Source organism: Plecotus auritus, assembly GCF_963455305.1.
Source record: "Plecotus auritus genome assembly, chromosome: 3".
NCBI classification, from domain to species: domain Eukaryota; kingdom Metazoa; phylum Chordata; class Mammalia; order Chiroptera; family Vespertilionidae; genus Plecotus; species Plecotus auritus.
In genome coordinates, this window is record NC_137772.1 from 147,659,105 (window position 1) to 147,683,844 (window position 24,740).

A 24,740-nucleotide genomic window follows, 5' to 3' on the forward strand; every position below is an offset into this window, starting at 1 on the left:
GTTTAAAAAAACTATTCTTACCTTTGGCATTGCTTCAAAGTATATATGCATATCACTAAAACAAAAGTCCATATTTTTTACAAAAAGCATGTTTGAATTTTAATATCAATTGAAAATATGCACATATTTTAGATGTTTGCACAATCATTACTGTGTGCTAAGTTGTCTCCTCCACGGCAAGTAAGTGGGTAAACTACAAGTTACAAATTCTGTCATTAGGGATTATTCAAAGCAATTGATGTGGCAATATAAGAGTAAGCACACATATTTGATTTCCTGCAAAAGTAAATAATTAAAGAGGAACAGTAAACTGATACCTATTAATTAAAATAGGGAAGTCAATCGGGTAGAAAAAAGGCAAATGTTTGGCAATGTATTGCAGGGTTAGAAAATGTTGGAATAGTTGGTTATCTATAGAGTATTGGAGGAACTAGCTGAATTAAACATTAGGTGATTAGGGTTATGTTCCAATCTGGATCCTTCCATGGTCATGTACCATGCCATAAATTCCTCTGGCAATTCCAGAAATGTGTGATTTCTAATATAAAGATAAATTTATAATTTAATTTAAATATCTTTTCTAAATTATATAAAAATGTGCAAATATATTAGTAGCATTCTATTTTTTCTTGTGAAGATATTTTCAATTACTATATTATGGATTGAGATATGTACAATTAGTCTTTTTATCTGAGGAACCCAAAAAACTTTTATAAAGAGTTATTTTATTGAATTGAATTATGTTAGTGGCAATTAGGTGGCTAAATAATAAAAAATAAGTTTTGTAAAATTTTAGTGTAAAATAATCATCAATATTATCCTGCGTAAAATACAAGAAAGTTTGGAATCTCTTCCAATCAAACACAATTTAAAATTCAACATAAAATTGCCCCAAATTTACCTCTGATAGACTGAAAATAAAACATAATTTAAAAGGCAATACTTTACATATGAAACTTTAAATTGGATATTCATGAGAATTCTTAATTTAGAATAGTTTATAACTTGAAATATGTGTCTCACTTTTTTGCCTTTCATTTTATTCTCTTGGGCTCTTATTTTGATACATATATTCACTTGTGTACCCAAATAATGTTCTCAGTTTACTCCTACCTCATAATACATTGCTGAAATTTCATTTCATCTGGACCCTTTTGATTTCTTCTTTTTACAGTAGAATTTTATTCTTCTTAAAAAGTGTTTAAAATGCTATAATTTACTCTGCTGCTCCTTCTTACTGATTTCTCTTCTGTCTGACTCTATATCAACAACATTTCAGATATACCATTTTCAGATGATTGCTGCATTTAATTCATCATACATGCTCCTTTAGTGCTGAGATTTTTATCATCAAAACACTCCCTCTGTAACACTTTTAATAATATTTGAAGATCATTCTTTCATATGTTCCCCCCAAGTTTTACGGCCACAACAATCATACTTTTTCTTGCCCTCTGTTCTCAAGGCCATTAGGGAATGTCTCTAGAATTTGATTTATTTATTTTTTTTTTTGAATTGCAATTTGTTTTTATTATCTCACTATTATTGATCATCATAGTCTTTTTCTAGTTCTTAATATTTTTGACTATTCACAAAAATAAGATATTTTTGCCTATTTTAAACCTAAGCTCCTCTCTCCTATATTTTGAATGGTATTCTTAACAACCCACAGACATTTTATTTGGCCTATATATTTTTATACTTTTATTATTAGCTGCCTATTTTTTTTCCTTCCCTTTGGTTCTCCTCTCTATAACTGTCGTTTCTTCTTCATTTCCAAATATATCCACACTCTTCCCAAAACCACTTCTGCCTATGTGATTTTTTTCTTGAATCTTTAGCTGGTTTGGAATTGTCCTGTGCCACATTAAAGAGTGAACACAAGATAAATTCTATATCTCATCAAGGAATGTAAAAAATAGCAGATTGTTCTTGTGTGACGCCGGTGTTTGCAATAACTGCTTAAGCTGCAGTCTTTACAAGGCGAAGGTGAACATAAATCAACGGTGGTTGAAGTTGATCCCAGTGTTTGTTCAGAAATGATGTCCAAATCTATTCTTTGGTTGATAAGGGTATCTTTCTCTCTCTGTGTGTGTGTGTGTGTGTGTGTGTGTGTGTGTGTGTGTGTGTGTAGGAGGTAAACCTCATTTAAGATTTTTAGAAAATCAGAAGTATAACTATGGATAAAACTTAAAATTTAGCTTTTGTGAGTATAAACACAATTAACTAATAAATATTTTGCGCTCCCAATCTTGTTATTTATGATGTTTACTTCTTTAATTACAATGCATATTTCTTCAGTAAGTACATAATTCATCTTAATTCCACAAGGTATTTTATTCATTTTTAGTGCAAGTAAAAAGATCAGCAATGACATAGATATTTAAACATGACAGAATTCTCATTCATTCTCTGAAGTGAAGTTTTACAATGTTTTGGTGTCTTTTCCTTACTTAAGATAGAAACAGGTAGAACCTTTAAGTACCTTGAAAGGCCTACTAGACTTGTATTTTTGAAGATACAGTTTTGGAAATTGAAATGTTTATGTCTTGACTATCTTGAATCAGTGGTATGATTAATTTTCATACCACTGTCTGTTAAATTATATTTTTTAAAATTACAAATACCTTTATGAATTTCAGGGGTCCTCAAACTTTTTAAACAGGGGCCAGTTCACTGTCCCTCAGACCGTTGGAGGGCCGGACTATAGTTTAAAAGAAAAACTATGAACAAATTCCTATGCACACTGCGGGCCCGGGACAAGTCGACTGCTAAGCAGGACAGGCAGCGGCACCCGGCGGGCCGGATAAATGTCCTCGGTGGGCCACATGTGGCCCGCGAGCCGTAGTTTGAGGACCCCTAATAGATTATATAATTTCAACAACATTTTGACCCACTAACAGTTAGTGACTAACCGTATTCTTGATTTAATTCTAAGTTTTAAATGCTGTTATAAAACCGTTTATGACATTTGGAGACTATGATAGCTTTCTGTTTTGCTTCTGCTTAGAATTTGAAGAGAAAATGTGGTTATTGTTATTTCTTCATTATTTCTCATATTTATAAAATAAGAGTATCAGAAGGAAAATTAAAAACTGTAAATGTTGAACCATAACTTGTGTATGCACTCCAGTTAAATGTTAAATGTTATTTGATAGATGAAGTTGGAATTTGTTATACACAATAGTACATATGCATGTGAACCAATACATGAATAGGTGACTATTTCTTTTCAGGTACTGAATGATATATTTACATATAGCCCTATATTTGCATACAGTAAGTTTCACTGTTTTAGAATAAATATATAAAATGTAATAGAATATGGTCTAGAGTTGAATTTTGTTGTCCTGACATAGGTTACTTTTGAGGTTATAATTATTTAAGTTGTAATTATCATGAACATGTTGATGTAATTTTACGTGTAACCTGTGCATAACATACTAAAACAATTCAGCTATCAGCAATGTCACATGTGTTAAACAGTCTGTGTCTGTGGTAACCTGGCAATCACCTCTAAGCCATGTAACTAACCTTGGCACTGGGGAAACTTTAGCTCACAAAGGCATGACACTGCCTATGTACATTAGGGCACTATTTTGTTTCCATAGCAACAAATCAATGCGGAAACAGTTTTGGAGTAGTCACTAGTGCCATTCAGGAGAGTTCACAAATAATTTTTCTTGTCCTCGCAGCATTATTTTGTCACCTCGATAATTTGAGAATTTAATAATACTCATTTAAAAGTTCAAATTAAGACTATCTCTGAGGACATACAGACATAAGGTGTATTTAGAGAACACAAGTCATTTTGCTGCTGTTGCTGAGGAAACCCAATCCTGCTTGAATTGACAATACTACTAATTAACCTTGGGGCTTAGCTTTTCTCTGATTTCTACAGAGTTGAGCTTATAATAAATTTTATTTCAAATTTATTTTATCTGAGTCATTGACTTAGCATATTCCTCAACATTGAGATACCTTGTTTCCATTTTTAAGTAATATGATAAACAAACAAGCAAACCAAAATGCAAAACTTTTAACAAATCTATCGAGATATATTCTAGTGTTTGGTTTCTCATAATTCCAATTATTACATGACTCTTTCAGAGTTGCTTTAATTCATTCTGTAGTAGTCTGTCATCGCCAGCCATCACTAACCTTCCATACCTTAGGTTGGTAGCTTTTTATTTGAACATACCATTGTTTTTCAATTATAACCATCAACTGCATTATGTTCACCAGATATCAGTGTAGATCTTTCCACATAAAGTTCTGTCTATTAAAATATTAAATTTGCTGTCACACTTTTCTTTTAAGCATTCTGTGCTGTGTTCTGTTCGGTGTCAGTGTCTTTAGTTCTGATTTTTCTATTTTGTCCCTCTCCTTTTCCTTGACTTGTTAGTCTGATCCAACCTCTTCTACCTCATCTGATGATTATCAATATGTTATGGAAGCTAAACTACAAGAAATGATCTCCATACGTAGGAAGGTAGTCCTACTGGACTTTACTTTCTATTGCTAAATAGAATCCATCTAAGTTTTTCTTTTCATTTATTAAAATTATGTTACTTTTATTTATTGATAATCGACCATCTGTGCAGTTCAGTGCTTCAGGAGCTTAAGATTGGACAATGGCAGGTTTGTGTTCAAACCATGCACAGTCTGCATGTTACATTTGGCTGATTTCATTGCTCATAAATAACTCTGATGTTTTGCTGATGCTTGGATGTAACAGGCCTTTGTAGCTGACACATTTCAAGCAATGCTGTTCAGCTGCCTGTTTAACTAAAGTTTATTTTTGAAAACTACATTTGCGGTTGGTAGTAGCTTGCTTTACATTTTATTTCAGTTTATTTAGAGGAAACGTGTTCATCAAGTTTTACATGTCAGGTGCATTCTTCATATTTCTTAACAGGCTGAAGAGAGACATGGAAATATTGAAGAACGTATGAGACATCTGGAAGGTCAACTTGAAGAGAAAAATCAAGAACTTCAAAGAGTATGTCTATTAAGCACCTCTACCTCAATGATCAGTTTATGGGTTTATATTCTATATACAAAAAAATGAACGTTTTTCTTGATCATGAGTTGTATTTAAAAAGTTATGGATATGCCCTGTGCACTTTAAAGAAATTAAGTTTCTAGCAATTTAATCAAAATCAACATAAAATTAAATCCATTTTTAAAACTAGAGGAAATGTAAAAACAAACCCAGATACTTATTTAATGATTTTATGTCAAATGTATTTTTTTTTCTTAAATACAAGGCTAGGCAAAGAGAGAAAATGAATGAGGAGCACAACAAAAGGTTATCCGACACTGTGGACAGACTCCTGACTGAGTCCAATGAACGCTTACAGCTACACTTAAAGGAGAGAATGGCTGCTCTAGAGGAGAAGGTAACATAGCAGTAGAGGAGAATCATGTGAACATTTCACAGTGTTCTTGTGCTCATGTTTGTTTTATACCAGCTGGAATCATTACATTGATCAGAGGAGTCATTGACTTTCCTTAATTAAAAAAAAAGATTGTTCTTAGAAATGAATGAACAGTTTCTGTAAAAATAAAATCAATTTTATTTATTTTAATTTTTTTATTTCTTTTCTATAAGATCAATTTTTAAATGAATAAAAATTATTTGTAATATATAAATCTTGCATATTAACATGATCATCTGAGACAATTGTGTTAAATGTGCAGCACTTTTGTGTTAAAAATATTTCATTTGTCCTTTGGTATACAAGGAAGAAGACTGATGAGACAAAAATAAATATGTTGGGGTGTGCAAGGAGGCTTGTTTTGAATTATTCAAATGTTTTAAGTAACCAAATCTATCACTGGTCTAAAAGCCAGACTGTGGGTGAGCTTAATGTTAATCTCAGTACAGAATTTAGGCATGCAATATTTCTAGCTGCATTTTTTTTTAAAAAAAGTGCTTCTGTACAGCCTGCAATTTCATTCACATTTACATATGTCTCATTGATAGCAGGCCGCTTCCAAACCAGCAAGAGTTATATGAGCTGGTTTCCAATTCCACAGTATAAATAAAAGTAGGGGATAAAACCTAGATGTACAAATCATTTTGGAAATTTAGATTGAGTGCCAGTCACTACTTGAGCTAGACATTTTCCCCTGCATCATCCAATAAACCAAAATAGAAAAAATAGGTTTCAGTAAAATGTTAAAATATTTTGATTAATTTACCCATTAGGGAGTCATAAGGCGTGACTTCTTCCCATTCAACTCCAAATGCATGGACTATGCCAATTACTACACTCTTAGTTTAATTTAACTCTGTAAACTTGAAAACAATGAATGGTTTTAAATCACGCTTTGTAGTACTATAAGAACATTATAAAGCTTACAACAGCAATACTTTTATGGAAAGGATTTTTAAAAAATATCTATAATGCAGCTTACAGTATGTTCACATGTTATGATGTGTAACATCGTTTTTTTAAATCACTAAAATTTTACTTTTATTTCTCTATAAAATTAACTATCATAGAAATTGGTAATTCTGCATTTGAAATAGAATTCCAGAAATTGAACATTTAAAAATAAGGACTGGGAGGAGTGGGGAAAAGGTGGGGAAATGGGAGATATCTGTAATACTATCAATAATAAAAATATATTAAAAATAAATAAATAAAAACATGATCTTATCTTTGCTTCTTTTTTCAGATAATAAAAATAATCTGAATTCTTTAGCAACAATACCTCTGGACAATATTGACTTTTTTCTTATTTAAGAGTAACCTAATTATCTCAAATTTTACAGTGACTGAGAGGAGGCACACAGAAATATAAAGATATATTCAATCCATTTGTCAATTCAAATGTTACGAAAAAAGTATCCCATTTAAAGTATTTATTTCTCAGAATGTTAAGGTGTAATGTTTAAAGATTCCATTGAAACATGGTTTTCAAGGAAATCAATAAATAAATGCAGAAAAAATTGATGAAGAAGATTCTTGAGTGATAAAAATAGTTTATATATTTAACTATTTCTGTTTAGTTTGTTAATTATTTCTGGTTTTTTTCCTCTTCTGTAGAATGTTTTAATTCAAGAATCAGAAACTTTCAGGAAGAATCTAGAAGAATCTCTACATGATAAGGTATTATGGAAACTTACATTTTACCTATTTTTCTATTTCACGTTGGTGAATGTTTTATAAAGTAAGTTTCAACAGAAATAATTTTAGGATGTCTTCTTTTTAAAACAATTTAAAATTTTATATTATACATACAAAGAGTTTACATATATTGGGAGAGCTTGATGAATTTTTACAAACTAAACACACTAAAAATCATCATTCTGGAAGCCCCCCTCTCATTAACATATAATCACTACTGAAATACTAAAGGGTAATCACTATATTGACTTCTTAAAGAAAAAAAAATTGATTTTTGACTTGTTTGTACTTTTTATAAATGGAGTAAAAAATGTATACACTATTTTGTGTCTATCGTTTTAGAAGAAATATATTAAATACCTATTATGCATATGAATTATAAGTTATATATTTTCAAACATGAGTCTAGTTCCAAAGTAGCTGAAAATTTTAATTGAGGAGAGAGAACACACCTTTGACAAAGCAATGGGTTGCAAATTAGCAGATACTGAGTGTCAAATTAGTGAAATAGACAATAATAACTACAGGCAGGAGAGATCGCCATACATTCCTGCTATAAAGAAGTCTTCAGGGAAGTGGGACTTGACTAAAACTTTAAGAAAAGGTAGGACTGTGTTGTAAGCCTTTCAAATACAATACATGTAACATGATTGCAGGTGCTTGGTGGGGGAGTGTGTGAGCAGTGAATTTGACATCTTAAATAATAATGGGCATAATGGTTCAGCTGGAATCATTACTGCAGTTGTAAGATATGTGGCAGAAGAGAATCAGGGCCACATTACGAAATGTTAAAAAAAAAGTTGTGATTGGTAATATATCTTTGGTCTCCTTCATTAGCCTGTAAGATTCTTATTAGCAATTTTGTCCTAATTTTATTTTATTATTTGGCAGAAGCAAATGAAATAGTATAAAATTACTAACTTATGAAATGATCTATAAATGTGTGTTGAACAAAAGATGGAATAGAAAGAGAGAAGGGAGAGAGAGAGGGAGGGAAAGAGGAAGTGAAGGAAATGAGAAGGAAGGACAGACAAAAGTGTGAAATATGAAAGGTATTTGAAAACTTAAAAGAATAAAGATAATAGTGAACCAAGAGATTAACCAGTGAACTTATGTACATACTCGAGGCCCAGTGCATGACCTTTGTGTACTGGGGGCGGGGGGAACAGAGATCCTCAGCCCGGCCTGCTCCCTTTTGCTGTCCGGGAGGTGGGGGTGGACGGGGGAGGTCAATGGGGGAAAAAGGAGACATATGTAATACTATATGTAATACTTTTAAAAAAACAACTTTTTGGTCTCACAGTCAATGTGTACACAATCTCCCAAAAGATAGATCTACTAGGACAGTATAATATGATGCTTAGAAGATAGCATCAGATTCTCTTTGAAGTGGTTGAGAATGTTTACATGGGGAGAGATGACATTTCTTCAGGCTCTAGAAGGCAGATATGTTCTTATATAGAGAAGGGTAGGACAGACAAGAGAGCCTATGTAATAGCATAGAGAAAACAAAGATGGTTGATTTGCTGTATCATCAGAAGTTTACTGAGACTGGTATGTGTGTAAAAAGAATTAGATTTTGACCAGATTGTAAATTTTGGACTTGATCCTGTTATGCAGTATTATGTTATCCAAAACTCTGTGTGTTCCTGGCAAGATATCCAGAACCCACTCCCTCACCACCAACCTACCCCAGCCTTTTAACATCAACAATCTTTGTAAGCAACCAGCAGTACCAATCACTCCATGCTTCACATCCTTGTTCATGCCAATTGCCAGAAGAAGCAAATTCATGTCATACTTCATTTCTGAATATCATCTCATATAGTCAAGCATATTTCCTAATCTAACCATATTTCCTATAACGCCTGAAATTCCTACTCAATTCTCTATAATGCATTATCAGTAAAATCCCCTGTGTATGCAACCCCTTCTCTCCATGTTTCTCTTCATCATTCTGATCTCTTAAATTTGAAGTTCTTAGGACTGTCCTTGGATTTCTTCTCTATGTTTAGTCCCTGGTGAACTCATATGGTTTCATGGGTTTAAATACTATCTATGAATTGAGTACTTCAAAATTAAGATCTCCTACTGGGTTTCCTACCCTGAAGGAGTTCATATATGCAAGAATCTACTTTTTAAAAAAGAGTCTACTTAATATCTTTATTTAGACACATAGACAACTCAAACTTAACAGGTCAATCCCTTACATCACCACTTAATCTGACCACCACTGTCAGCAATCTTCTCAGTAAATCACTTCTTTCTCTTAGTTACTCAGGTTAAAAGCCTTGGAGTATTCTTAACCACATTCAGTCTAATAGCAAATTCTGTTCTGTTTTCAAAATATGACCAAATTCAAGCCATACTCTCCATAACACCATTGTTGTCCAAGTCATAATTATCCTGCCTATGTTTTTGGAAGAACACTAATAATTGCATTTCTTCCTTTCCTCCCAATCAATCCAAGTTCATTTTACAGCCATCCGAATGGTCATACCACATCTCAACTCAAAAATCCTCTAATAATTTCCTATCTCACTCAGAATAAAGCCAAAGGCTTTAATGATTTATAAGGCCATTCAGGACTACTCTTCTCAAACCTTGTAATCCTACTTTCTAAATTTACTGCATGCCTGCCTTTGTTGTTAACCTCCCCAATCCAGCCCCACTAGCCTCTTTGCTCACTAAATATACTCCTCCCACTAAGGGGCATTTGTACTTGCTGTTCCTTCTCTCTGCCATGTCTTTTCCTAAGATTTTCCAGTTTTTATAACTGCCTCCCTTTCTTCAGTTCTTTACTCAAATATCACTTTATTGAAGAGCCTTTCCATGTTTTTCCTATTTTCTCCTTCCTACCAACATCCTTAAGACCATATTTGTTTATTGTGTTTTCTGCCAAATTATAAATTACATGAGAGCAGGACATTTGTTAGTTTATTATTGTATCTTAGGTGCCTAGACACAAGAGGTTCTTAGTGCATAATAGTGGAAATAACAAATTAATTAATAAATATAATAAGAAACTGTTGAATATTTTTAAAGTATTGATCTAATCATACATCATTTTTTTAATGATACATCTAACAGAAGAATATGTGGGGAAAATATTGAAGGGAGCATCACCTCTGTGGAAGCTGGTAAAATATTCAGAAAAGAGAAAAAAAGGATGTAGGGTAGAATGGTGGTAGTAAGAATGAAAATAATAGATATGAGAAACTTTACAAAGTTCACATTGACAAAAAAATAATGCGATGAGAAAAGAAGTATGAGTCAAGTAAAATGGCAAACACAGGCCACTTAGAGAGGGAAAAAACAGCAATAGAAAATTCAGAAGGACACATTTAAACACCTATATAATAAAAGCCTAAGCAACATTTTTGGCGGAACAACCAGAATGACCTGTCGCTATGATGCGCACTGGCCACCAGGGGGCAGACGCTTAATGCAGGAGCTGCCCCCTGATGGCCAGTGAGCTCCCACAGGGGGAGCGCTGCTCAGCCAGAAGCTGGGCTCACAGCTGGCGAGAGCCTCTCCTGCCTCCACGGCATTGCTAAGGAGCCGTGAGCCAAATGTTAAGGAGAAGTGAATAGGCAGGTGGTAAGGAGCAAGAGGTCCCAGACTGCAAGTGGGCGCAGACTGAGCTGAGGGACCCCTCCCCAGTGCACAAATTTCGTGCACCAGGCCGCTAGTTTATATTATAAAAATTATAATTATGAAAACAAAATTAAGTGTTTTCATGAGCACTTAAAGGCTATAAGACAACTCTTGATAAATTTTTAGAATGAAACTGATAATGCCAATCTGAGAAAATTATCAGTTGCACAAATAATTGTACTATTATCAAACTGATCATTTAACTCATATTAATTATTTTTTTCCTCATTCTTTTAATTCAGTCCTCTTTCTCCTTCACTTATATATCCTTCTACCCTTATAGAATAATAGAAATCCTTCACTGACTGCATAAATATGACCTTTTCTTATTTTTTAATCCAGTATGGTTTCTACTCTATATTTTTAGTGATGTAAACATAGCTGATCACAACCTTAGTATGCCTGTTTTTTTTTAATTAAAAAATAATGAATTCCAGTAACTGTAGATAGCATTTTGTTGATTTCTGCTGTTCACATTTTCATTACAAGGGGAAAAATCAGGCATGCTTTACTTTCATGACTAATTATTTTTAATAAAATTATATCCATCAGTTTTTCCATTTTTAAAAAGCCTGTAAACTTGATAGCTGGCTTGGTTTATTATAATTGAGTCTTAGTATTATTGGTATTTGCATATCATTTGAGTAACACTTCTTTGATTTTTAGGAAAGATTAGCAGAAGAAATTGAAAAGCTGAGATCTGAACTTGACCAATTGAAAATGAGAACTGGCTCTTTAATTGAACCCACAATATCAAGGTAACATTAAATTAAAAGCTTATCTGCAGTTGACTAAAAACCAATATGAATCTCCTTGTGGTTAATATCTTCTTAAATAAAATAGACAAGAACATGTATTTCCTATTGCTTAGTCATTGCCTTATTTTGACTCCTCACCAATTTAGTTTCTACATTCAAAAATAATTGTATAATTTAGAAATCCTTTCTGCAGATATGCAATAAAAGTTGAAATCACTACCTTTCGTATTCTGCATTTAATTATATAGATAGAAGATATAAAAAGAATCCTGTATAATTAAGAGCTAATATGCTAATTAGACCAGACAGCAGAACGCTTGTCCAGACAACCTTCTGGACGAAGCTGATGCTGCGAGGGCCGGCAGAGGCAGCCAGGACTGCGAGGGCCGAGCCCTTTGCACGAATTTCTTGCATCGGGCCTCTAGTATTAAATGAAGAAATGAACTGTATGGTAGATTACATCTCATTCCAAGAAGAAGTATCAGCTCTTTTCTCTACGTGCAGAAATGTTTTCAATGCTTAATGTTACTGAAGAAATCTCATTGATTATGGTCATTCATATTCAAAGAGCATATAATTATTTTGGTAAAGTAATTGCAAATAAAGAGGAAAAGCAAAATTATATTTGCTAAAGAATTCAAGTTAATTTAGCTTTACTTATCTACTTTGACTCAATACCTAATCTTAAAAAAAGAAGCAATGATACAATTGTTTCTCTCTAGATAGAATTCAATAATTCACATATAAGTTTCTTTTTTGCTTAGAGCCTTTTATTCAAATTCTATAAGAAACCCTAGAAGGGCTCACTCATTTAATCATTTTATTTATTAAGCAATACAATGACATCAGCTATTTGAAACTTTTGACACCACAGATTTCTAGATGTTCATGTTTCATGGTCATATGCTTATGTTAAGAATATTAGTTTCACGAGGGCTGAAGCTAATATTCTTAATATTTTAGTCTCTAATTACTATAATCTCAGTACCTTAAAAAACTGCCATATAGTGTGCTCTCAATCAATATTGTTGAATGAGTGAATATCTGGTAAAACATTTTTCAGGTGTTCAGATGAAAAATCCGAATTAAAAAAATAATTCTAAAGGAGCTTATATTTTTCAGTATAAGTACTGATGAAACATTCAGTATTTTGTGGTTTTTTGCAGACATAAATACATCCAATTTTTTTAAACAGGTAGGTCTTTAATTTAGAAAATCATGCTTATTTTAAAGAAAGTATTCTGACTCTGAATGAAATTAATTCAGTTCCATGTGCTCACATGGTGATGATGATTATGATGATGGAGAAGGAAAAAAAGAGCTGATAAAATAGCAAGGAATGAATATTATTAAATTAACAAATTAAATGTGTTTTAATAGGATCCAATGGTCATTTCATTGTCTTTTTTACTTTCAATCTCAGAAATGCAGAGTTCTAGAGGTGTTGTCTAAAAGTTCACTGCCACAATGAATCATCATGGGCCGCCTAACAATGTGACATTTATTCACAATTACAGAAAGACACAGTACAACTTTCCTCTATGCAGCAGACTGTAGTAGAAATAACACTACACCAAGCATTCTTAGGTTTCAGATATACAATTACTAGCTGTTTGATTTTGGAAAACCCATTTCCTTAATAAGATTCTAATTTTGTATGTATTTTACATCAGTTACATATAAAATACTGGTTGTTTTTTTTTTTTACTATCTCATAAGCTTACTTTGCAGATAAAATGATAAGTAATCAAAGGGGTTTTGTGAACAGTAAATCACACCAAGAGTATAAAGTATTATAGGAATTATTAAGCTAAACTGATGGAATATGTAGTAAGTTACAGTATAACCAAATATTTATTAAATAGCAATTTGTTGGACTGCCATGCTTCTGAGTGCACATAATTAAGAAAGAAACAATGAAGAAAACAGATGGCACATGATAACTTCATCAACTTGTGTTTGATCTTCCAGTTGAGGAGGCAGGAAGAGATGAGCTAAAGTTAGTGATTATCTAGTAACTAATATCCTCTACTAGTATCTCATCTGAGAAGAAAGTAAAATAAGTTGCAGAGTGTCTGCAGACAACCTCATTTGGCTGAACTCTGAAGAAAGATGTGGATAATTAGGACAATAGAAGACATTCTAGAAGCAGAGGGATGGATTACTGGCTTACTCTAAGAAAATTCATACTTGAATTATCTATGGATGTCTTTTGTGAGATAATTGCAAGAGTCACAGGAGATTCACGATCGAAAACATAAGCCTCTGGAGTGACCTCAGAGGGTCAGGACAATTCATCAGTTTCCTTTCTTGAAGTCTATTTCCTTGAGGCTTTATTACCAGTTAAGAAGTGGATAGTGATTTGCTAATAAGTTTAACTTTGGCGATTGACTATATTTCACATTTTTCAATTTTTCCAGGACTCATCTGGACCCCTCAGCTGAGTTGCGCTATTCCGTTGGATCCCTCGTGGACAGCCAGTCTGACTACAGAACCACTAAAGTAATAAGAAGACCACGGAGAGGCCGCATGGGTGTGAGAAGAGATGAGCCAAAGGTTAAACTTTTATTTCAAGTCTCTGATAGTTTTAAGTAAATACGCTATTTCATTTTGGACAGAATTTTAATACCGAGAAGATTAAAAATGCTAACATTTTTATTAGTGTGACATATGCCATGCTTTAAAAACAATGACAAACCTGAAACCCTTACTGTATGCCAGAAATTCAGCTAAGCACTTCCCATGTATTTATCCACATAATCTTATGAATTTGGTGATATGTTTATGCCAATTTAAGATATGAAAATATTGAAGTTAAGAAATGTTGTGTTCAATTACACAGCCAGCAAAGTAATAGATTCAAAACATGAGCTTATGTTTGCATCGTTTTAAATTCCATGTTTCTATCCATTATGCTATTTTGGCGGTTGTATTTTTTGGTTGCTTGGGCACCTAAGCAATGGCATTCATACTGTTGATTAAAATTAATTAAATATTTTAATTGTAATTGCTACTGTAAAAACACTTTGAGGAAAATGTACACAGAATATTGAAGGTGTTTGGAGAGAATTGTCCATGATCAACTGCAGTGCCAGCCTTACATTCACTCAATAACTTCAACTTTGTAAGCTATGCGTGTTCAGTAAGTATGTAGTTGCATTTGATAGAGAACATAATTCCTTTGTTCCCTAAGTATATTTGTTCTTCCAAACCACTTGTATGTGTCCAAAACACTATATAACCTACTTGTCTTTATTTGTACAAACCCTTTCTTTCTTTTTTAACACTTTGTTTTTTAATTAGTACTTATATGTCATGTACAAATTCATCCCTCATAAAAAAAAGGCAATCAGTATCTGTTGAACGGATAGATAAATAAACAAATGAAGAATAAATTAAGTTCATCTTAGTTCTTTTCTCATTTTAATGAAAAATAAATTAATACTACTTAGTACCAAAACAATTTGTGAAATAAAAGCTAATTCAGGTTTTCAAATCTTAAATAAATGCTAAAGGCAATAGCATTATATCATCACAAGATTGAAAAAATAAATAAATAAAACAGCAGAAAACTCTAGGACCTCACTTTTACTCCCAAACCTCTCATACTTCGAGATTACAGATTTAAAAACATTGGTCTATTACTTGGGACTTTCATTCACATGAGGTTTTATTATATCAGTTAAAACATTGGTATGCCTTGGGCTTAAAAAAATCAACCAGGCATTTGAGTAGCAGAGCAATGGAAATGAAATTACTTTGCAAAATTTTTAATAATACTTATTTCAATTTATGTAAATGACTGTTGGGGAGAGAATTCATGTATAATTTTCTGTGTGATAATATTAGTATTCTGAGTCTATAATACAAAAGTGTAGATAAGATGAATTAGTACAAGAAATAGGAATGCTTGAGTACAACAAGTCAATAGAAAGGGTTAATTTGTAAAAAAAAAAAAAAAAAAAAAGAGAGAGAGACAGAGAGAGAAATGTTACAAGCACAAATGCTTTAAAGTAATTCTTACCTCAGTTTGGAGTTGAGCTAGAAATCATGGAGAAGTTTTACATTTATTATTTTTATTTCTATTAAAATGTTGATACTTATGCAGACACTATCTCCCATACTAAAATGCCAAGGAGTTATTTTATTGAACCAATACATTAGAATGTTAATAATCAGTTCCGCTTTTGCCAAGTAATATATAAAAGCATGTGTGCTTTTGTGTTGTTTTTCAGAATATTGCTTTGAAAATGAATAATGTTATCAATACTATAATTGTTCACTGTTCAGGTAAAATCTCTTGGAGATCATGAGTGGAATAGAACTCAACAAATTGGAGTGCTAAGCAGCCACCCTTTTGAAAGTGACACAGAAATATCTGATATTGATGATGATGACAGAGAAACAATTTTTAGCTCAATGGATCTTCTCTCTCCAAGTGGTCATTCTGATGCCCAGACTCTAGCTATGATGCTTCAGGAACAATTGGATGCTATCAACAAAGAAATCAGGTGAGTTCAATTATTCTGGTGGTAATAATTAGAAGACCTGGACATTAAAAATATGATCATTATATCAAAAGTATTGGCATCGACTGGGAGGGTATTGGAACTGCAGAATTTCATACCTCACTCCACATATATTGATTCAGAATGTGCATTTTCATGCCATTCCCTGGATGTCTGTATTATCCTATGTAAAATTAGGGTAGCTTTTGTAAGGAACATACATGAAACATACAGACATGATATGAGGGGAATATGAAAGAATGAGGTAAAGATTAAATCTTCCCCAATGAATTTTAAAGCAATTTTTAAATTTACTATTTAAATGGTATTGGTGGTGATAAGATACATTATCAAGGTACATCTAACACTGCCGTGAAGGTACGAAATAGCATGCAAATTCATGTGCAGCAGGCTCCTTAAAAATATTTAGACATTGGTGTGAAATTAACCATGACTGAATTATTTCAAAAAAGATATTTAAAAAGGTATCTAGATAATAGATAATTTTAAAAGATTAGACTAGAAATTGTACAATTTAACATTCAAGTATTGAGAAATGTCACTATGATCATTTAAATTTTAACTTATGTGTTTTCTTGAATTCCAATGACACCCATGGTCTGTTTCTATTATTACTTTGACTAATCCAGGGAAGAGCCCTACTGTGTCAAGTGGATTTGTTTTCCTTCAAACTAGGAAACTATTCTTAATTTGTTTTTTCAACTGATGAGCACTTTTTACTATTTTGAACAATGCCTTTATTTGTTCTTTCTGACTCTAGCTTTAATCTGTTGACCTCCTACTTTGATTCAAATTTACCTCATTTGCCACTATCATCACCATATTGTACATTATAGTAGTTTCTCATCTGGATGACAATAATAGTTTTACCTGGTTTCTTTGTAGTATTTGGATTTCCAAGCTAGTTCAAACTGACACTGAAGCCAGAGCAGACTTTTTAAAACCCGAATGTACTTATGTACTTTCCTTTTTTAAGCCCTTCAGTTTCTCTTAAGATAAAGATCAAAATTCTTTGATGGTCTGCAATGCCCCATCTTCTTCAACATTCTCTTCCCTTCACCTGTCCTAGTCCATGTTCCATTATACATGACTTCCTGTTCTTTGAATGTTCCATCTATTCCCTTTGTTGTGGCTATTCTTTTCTTCTGGAATATTCTCCTCAATCCACACTGTTCTACCCTAATTCTTCACCCACTTTATACTACTCACCATGAACATCTCACTGTCACTTCTGTCCTTCAGTTCACTTTTCTGTCCTTCAGTTCTTTGTTTTCACTAGATCATATGTTATATAAGAGCTAGGACGTATATCTGGTTTTGCTCACTATTTTATTTCCAAAACTTAGCACTTTGCTTGGTAAATAGAAAGTGCTTCATAAATATTTGATTATTATAAATAGAAAAATACATAAAACATGAATTCCAAATAAATAACACTTCCTGATGCTAATGGTTGAATTCACTAAATAGATTAAAAATCAAGTATGAACCTTTGTGATATTTGTTTTCACACACACACAAAAATACATACACACACTCCCAATAACATCCCTCCAGGGATTCAGCTTTCTTGCATTAGGGTAGAAATTCCCAGCAACAATCATGGCCTAGACTAATTAAGTTGATACCCAAATAATAAATTCAAACTATTGTCTTTTAATATATTCATCACTGCCCCCCTTAATGTAGAGTAAAATAGTTGCTGATTGTAAGACATTAAGAAATACATAAAATTTGAGTACATAGCAACATTTAAAAGAAACAGGCACCTTAATATAAACTGTGGTATTATGCTAACAGTAATTGGAATGTATCTCTAGTTAGAATTTTTCTTATTTCACAAATTAATTATTTCACAAAATATTTTTCTTTTAAATCCTTTTCTCTGGCTTCTTACAGTTCACTGATTCTCTTTTTTTTTAATTTATGTTTTAAATATATATTTTTATTGATTTCAGAGAGGAAGGGAGAAAAAGAGAGAGATAGAAACATCAATGATGAGAGAGAATCATTGATGGGCTGCCTCCTGTATGCCCCCTACTGGGGATCAAGCCTGCAAACTGGGCATGTGCCCTGACCAGAAATCAAACTCAATGCTCAACCACTGAGGCTCATCCGCTGGACTCACTGATTCTCTTAACGAAAGAGATCAAATTACTTTAAACTCATTTATCACTTCAATCGTCATTAATCTGTTCATCTATAGTTAGCTACTATTGGTCCAATTTACTTTTGTCATTTTATTTATTCATTCAGCTTGTCTATGATTCCTATGAGAATCCCTTCCCAACACTCTAGGACATTTTAAAGGAAATCTATTTTGTTATTTCATTTGCTTTCCACGTTTACATCAGGATTAGAAAGATCAATGAATTGACATGTATTTTTTTCCAAATAAATTGAACATCAAGTCAACATTCGATTTTCTGTTTGATTAAACTTTGATGTACCTCTTACTCAACTTATTTCTCTAGGTTTGACTCTCCTTTACAATTAATAGAATACTAGAGTTAATAACTACAAATTATTTATACAACATAACCACATCACCAGATTTTTCTGTAGTCATTATCCACCAATCATTTTAAATGTACAAAAAAATCATTTTTTAAGAGGAGTAAGTTTTTCCATTGGTTTGTGTTTAATGCATTAATGATGCTATAGTCTGATACTTGATAAAGCCTTTATTTTAGATTCTGATCTTTGACTCAAGTTAAAGTGCACCCAAGAAAATAAACTTCAAAGTAGCAGAAGTTAATTCTTTATGTAAGTAAAACTTAGAACTAAGATAAAATTTGCTTTTTAATATTTTTATTGACTGTATTTGTTTAGAGCAGTTTAGGATTCACAGCAAATTTAACTGAGGGGAAGTACAGAGATTTTCCCATATTTCCTCTGACTCCATGTATGCATATTCTTCCCCATAATCAACACCCTACCTCACAGTAGTATGTTTGTTACAGCTGATGGACCTAAATTGACACATCATATTCATCCGAAGTCCACAGTTTACGTTATGGTTTATTCTTGCTGTTGTGCATTCTATGTGTTTGGAAGAATGTATAGTGACATCTACCTATCAATATGGTATCAAAGAGTATTTTCGCTGCCTTAAAATCTGCTGTGTTCTGCCTATTCATCCTTCTCCCCATCCCAAAACCTGGCAACCACTGCTCTTTTCACTGTCTCCATAGTTTTGCCTTTTCCAGAGTGCCATATAGTTGTGATCATATAATATGTAGCCTTTTCAGAGTGGCTTCTTTCATTTAGTCATATGCTTTTAATGTTCTTCTGTGTCTTTTCATGCCTTGATAGCTCATTTCCTTTTAGTGCTGACTAATATTCCAGTTTATTTATCCATTTACTATTGAAGGACATCTTGGTTGCTTCAAAGTTTTGGAAATTTTAAATAAAGATGCTCTAAATATCCATGTACAGGTTTTTGTATGGACATAAGTTTTCAACTTCTTTGAGTAAATACTAAGGAGTATGATTACTGAATCAAATGGTAAGGTTATGTGCAGTTTTATAAGGAACTGCCAAACTTCTTCTGAAAACTTTCAATGATCATAACTTTGAGGTTAAAGAGTATATGTCATTGGAGATCCCAATAAGCCATTTGTAGGTAAAAGGAAATTTCTCAGGAGGTTTCTGTCCCCATTTTTTTCAAACAAACTAGACTGGTACATGGTTTCATTATAACAATATGTAAAATATGTATAGGTTCAACTTAAGTAGGAACTTTATTGAACCCAGCAGAAGCTCTTTATTCTTTGTCTTTGTATAGCTAATATAAACACCTTCTTGAAGCTTGTTTCTATTTAAGCTTTGTCATCTCAAAAGGATCTATAGCAACAGTTTAATTTTATAATTATCTATCATCTGTCATCTCTACATTTTTAAAAATATATTGTTATTGATTTCAGAGAGGAAGAGAGAGATAGAAACATCAATGATGAAAGAAAAGCATTGATTAACTGCCTCCTGCACCCCCCCTACTGGGGATCGAGCGCGCAACCCGGGCATGTGCCCTTGACTGGAATCGAACCTGGGACCCTTCAGCCCGCAGGCCAATGCTCTATCCACTGAGCAAAACCAGCTAGGGACATCTCCACATTATTAAATTGCATGGTGTTTATTTAAAGGTGACTTGGCAAAATACATTAATGTTTAAAAAATGACTTGGTCATTTATTTGTCCAAATGAAAATTATGAATGACCATTTATTTAGGATTTTACCAATTATACTTTGTTATTGGGTTGGAGGTAAGATTTAATAACTTTGTTGTAATCTGAGTTTCTAAAACTCATTTATCAATGTTATCAGTGCAGGAGTTCAAATGTAAGTTTAGGATTAATGGCATAAATTAATTATGCAGGCAATGAGTTTTTCAGGTTATAGTATAGAAGTGGAGAGGAATTGTGTCACTTAGAAAGTTATTTTCTAAATTTCAGCCAGGAAGCCCTTGGATTTAATGAAAGTTATATTCCCTAGAGAAAAAAAGATGAAACTAGTAGATTTGATATAAAATATTCACAGAATTTTTATTGACTTATTAGCATTATCAGAGCATATAATGGATCAAAATTAAACTGTATCTTTCAGGCTAATTCAGGAAGAAAAAGAATCTACAGAGTTACGTGCTGAAGAAATTGAGAACAGAGTAGCTAGTGTGAGCCTGGAAGGCCTGAATTTAGCGCGAGTCCACCCAGGGACCTCCATCACTGCCTCCGTTACAGCGTCTTCACTGGCCAGCTCATCGCCCCCCAGTGGACATTCAACGCCAAAGCTCACACCGCGAAGTCCTGCCAGGGAAATGGATCGGATGGGAGTCATGACACTGGTATGCTGATGCGTCCAGAGAACCTTTGCTGCCGCTAGGATTAATGATACATTAGTTGATACTGACTGGGCTAAGGGCCTTCTGTGTGTTTTATTGTTTCTTCTTTTTACAACAACCCTATATGGTAAGGACAGTTATTAATCCCATTATGAGATGAGGATATGTAATCTACATAGGTGTAACTTTCCCTAGGTTATATAAGTAAATGGAAAAGGTTAATTAAAAGACAAATAGGTAAAATAATAGTTGATACACCGTAAAATCCAGCACAAACTTAATTAATGGAGGATAAATTAATCATACTACAGAAAAATATGAAATGTATATTGTGTTTCTGGTAAGAAGGTTGTAAAGCTTCTATAAAAGTTCACAATGGCTGTGTGTTTGTGTGCGCATGTGTGTGTGTGTGTGTGTGTGTAATATATTGCCAAGATGTTTAATTCGCTTTCTAATGACATTTTTAAATAACTATGTTGCAACCATTTGCAATATGGCTAGTGAATTATATAGATGAAAACTACCTTATAAATAATTGATTTTTAAGTTTTCATTTTACCTTGATGAACTTTCTGTTATGTATATAAATGTAGGTATTTCTTTCTTTGATTATGCAATTGATAACTTAAATAGAAAACTATTTATATGGTGAGGCAATATTGCCCACAGCAAACTTTGTATTTATGGGACTTCCATGCAATAAAATCTGTAGAAGAGAAATGGTGAATTTTTTTAAAAAAGGAAACATTTATCTCCTTAAGACATTAAGCCAGTGAGTCCTCTAGTCTCTGCTGACTTCCATGCTTAATATTAAAAATAGAAGCACAGACAATAGCCATTCAGAAAAAAGACTAACCAATCAGAACCAACTCCAACCAGATACAGAGCAAAATTTTAGCTAATGTACTAAGATATACTAAGGCAGTAACTGAGCTACATTATGATCTACTTATTTTAGAAATCTAGACATCCCTCTGATTTTATTAACTAAAATGGCATTGTCTCTGGCTTAGTTTATGCCTGTTTATTACATGCTACATATTGATGACCTACTTGTCAACTACAGTTAAGTAAGAATCTTGGTCCACAGAGCATAATTTAGTCAGCATTCAAGGCAAGGAAACTGGTTGTTTCTGTACTACTATTATTTACTTACATTTTTACAACATAGTGTTTTGAACTTTTAAGTATTTTCATGAACATTAGTATTATAATCCTTGATAGTGTTATTATTTTTATAGTAATAAGATAAAATATTTCTAATATTTAGATGTGGCATTTGTGTGTTTGACAAGGGTGCCAGTGCTCTCATGAATTTTCTTGAGTAGTCATTATAAATAAATCAGTGGTAAATGAACATTATCACACTATAATTTCAGTACTTAAAGTTACTTAGAACATTTTCTGAGGGTTAACAAGTATTTAAAATGTTGAATATCTGACCTAGATAAACAAGAAATGAAATCCAGAAAGTCCTTATTACCTACTGAAACTTTGTCATCAAATAACAGTAGTGAAACAGATTTTCTTTTACATGTAGAAAATAGTGGAGGAAAGATAATATTGTTGGGTATAATTTAATTTGAATATTCAAAGAAATATTAGAAATTTTATGGACAGAAAATATAGATTGCAAATACATTGTAATTGTTTTGGTTGTCTATGTTTATATGTTTTGCAATCATGTTTATTGTTTTGTTGCATTTATTTTTATTAGTATATCCACTTTTACCTCACCACTAATACATAAGCATAAATGACATGTTAGCAATATCTAATTAGAACACTTGGTGGGGTAAACCTACCCATTTTCTAATAACAAGTAAAATGTAAAGTATAATGGAATAGTTTAACAAAAATCATTTTATTTTCATAAGAAAAAGCAACAAAGGTATTAAGTGAATAAGGTTCATATGGAATCATAAAGAATTAGCTTTATAAAATATGCTGTAAAAGAGCATTGACAAGAAAATAGCAGCTCCAAAAACATGTTATACTGAGGTCAGAGCTTGTGGCACTTGGGAATGGGGGATGCGTCAGTGTCCAGGAAGACTGAGATCCCTCACCACCTGCCCAAGGGAGGCCCAAGGCTCTGCACAGATGGGCAAAAGCAGTGTTTGTAAACTCCATGTATATGGACTGAATATGTGTTTATGCACAATCTTTTCATGGCCATTTACATTTTACTGGGAGGATTTAGTTCCATATTTATTTCTGGCTAGCTCGCTCTATTTGTGCTTTATGCTTCCTAGGGCCCATGTCTCATATCTGATGCCTGTGCACAGGTCACATGCCCTACCCATGCCATCCAGGAAGTTCCCTCTCTAAAGTGACTCCGGAGAGGAGTGCTCTTATAATGATTTTAACAAGTAAATATAAACACATTTATCTAGGAAAAAATGGAATAAAAAAAAAAGTCAAATTATAGATACTATTTAAATTGTGACATGGTTAAATGATAATCATTAACTAGTTGTGTTTTATGTTGCTTTTATTACTGCCAATCACAGCCAAGTGATCTGAGGAAACACCGGAGAAAGGTACTGTCAACACCTTTCCTATGACTACTAGTGAATATTGTTTTTTTTCTGTGAAAGCTTTAAAATTATATTCCTTGTTTAAATACTGCAGTAACATAAAAAAAGAAAGAGTAAAAGCATTTAAGCATTATTGAATTCTTTAAATATGACCATAAGAGCAAATGTCTTAAAACAAAAATTTTTTTTCATGCTTTTTTTGGGTCAATCATTAGATTATGGGGACTAAGTATTCTGATTTTCTACAGAAGATTTAGAGCACTGTTGCTACAAAAAATTATATAGTTTACTATCTCTACTAGAACAAGAGCAAATGTAGGTTTTACTATTATTCAGCTATGGTGAGGCCAACAGGTCAGGAGACAACTGCAATGAAAAGATGACTTGTTAATTTTTCCAAGAGGATGGGCTCACCATGGGATGTAGGGCCACAGGGGAGCCAGGATGGGTCAGGAGACAGAGAGAGTGGGGGAAAGCATGAGCAGGAGACTTTATTATGGTTTCTGTGGGAAAGACAAGGCGAAGTAAGGTGAGTAGGGTTAGGATCGGCTGTTTTGAATAATTTTGGTGGGCTCTAGGGAGAGTGGCTGTCTCTAGTTGTCTAATGCCTGACCCGGATGATTACAGCTGAGGAATATTGCTTCCTGAAGTGTAAGAGCAGATAGGTAAGATGGTGTGGGATCCAGATCTGGATTGATTGATTTTCATGTGGAAGACCCACTCCAATGAAGTGGTTTGCTTTCTCTAGGATTTAGCTAGCCCTGGGAGAGGCAGTCTCTCCTGGCTCAGGATGGCCCCAGGTGCCAGAGCATCAAGAATATAGAAAATATGCAAATATAGTTAATACACTGCTTTCCTGTTCAGAACGAGATCAAGAGCATAAATATTGAAATAGGGAATAAAATGGACTCCAGTGCTGGGAACATAGAAAAAAAAAATCCGAGTAAAATTTCAGTAAGTAAAGAAAGAAAAATTACAAAGCAAGATCCTTTTCAGAAATTCAGCCTCAGGGAATTCAGAGAGCTGATGATTGATTGGTAAGAAAGGTAGGTTATGGAAAGATTACAAGCTAAAAATTGTTGCATATCAGGGTGAGGAGTTACCTGCATGATTTCATTTCCACTTTAAAAGAAAACATTAAAGTAAGTATCATTGCCTCCATTTTATTGATGAAGATATTTATTCTTAGTTAGCACATGTGGTAAGTAATTACCACAAATAAGAGAAACCAGGATTCAAATCCAGCTCTGATTCCAAAGCCCTTCTCTTCAATTTTGTT

The 24,740-nt window shown here is 33.0% G+C and overlaps 1 protein-coding gene across 24 annotated transcripts in view; it reads left to right on the top strand.

Annotated features, from left to right (window-relative positions):
- PPFIA2 (PTPRF interacting protein alpha 2) overlaps positions 1 to 24,740 on the top strand; it is a 492,483-nt gene that overhangs the window by 394,567 nt on the left and 73,176 nt on the right. For 13 of the 24 annotated variants that reach the window (XM_080661567.1, XM_080661570.1, XM_080661573.1 and 10 more), the window contains 8 exons: positions 4,919 to 5,002; positions 5,271 to 5,402; positions 7,059 to 7,121; positions 11,463 to 11,554; positions 13,975 to 14,110; positions 15,845 to 16,065; positions 20,690 to 20,927; positions 23,435 to 23,464. In XM_080661567.1, coding sequence (XP_080517693.1) covers positions 4,919 to 5,002; positions 5,271 to 5,402; positions 7,059 to 7,121; positions 11,463 to 11,554; positions 13,975 to 14,110; positions 15,845 to 16,065; positions 20,690 to 20,927; positions 23,435 to 23,464 — 996 coding nt within the window. Of the gene's footprint in view, positions 1 to 4,405; positions 4,493 to 4,918; positions 5,003 to 5,270; positions 5,403 to 7,058; positions 7,122 to 11,462; positions 11,555 to 13,974; positions 14,111 to 15,844; positions 16,066 to 20,689; positions 20,928 to 23,434; positions 23,465 to 24,740 lie in introns of all 24 variants that reach the window. The other 11 variants (XM_080661577.1, XM_080661586.1, XM_080661583.1 and 8 more) reach the window with 1 other exon arrangement.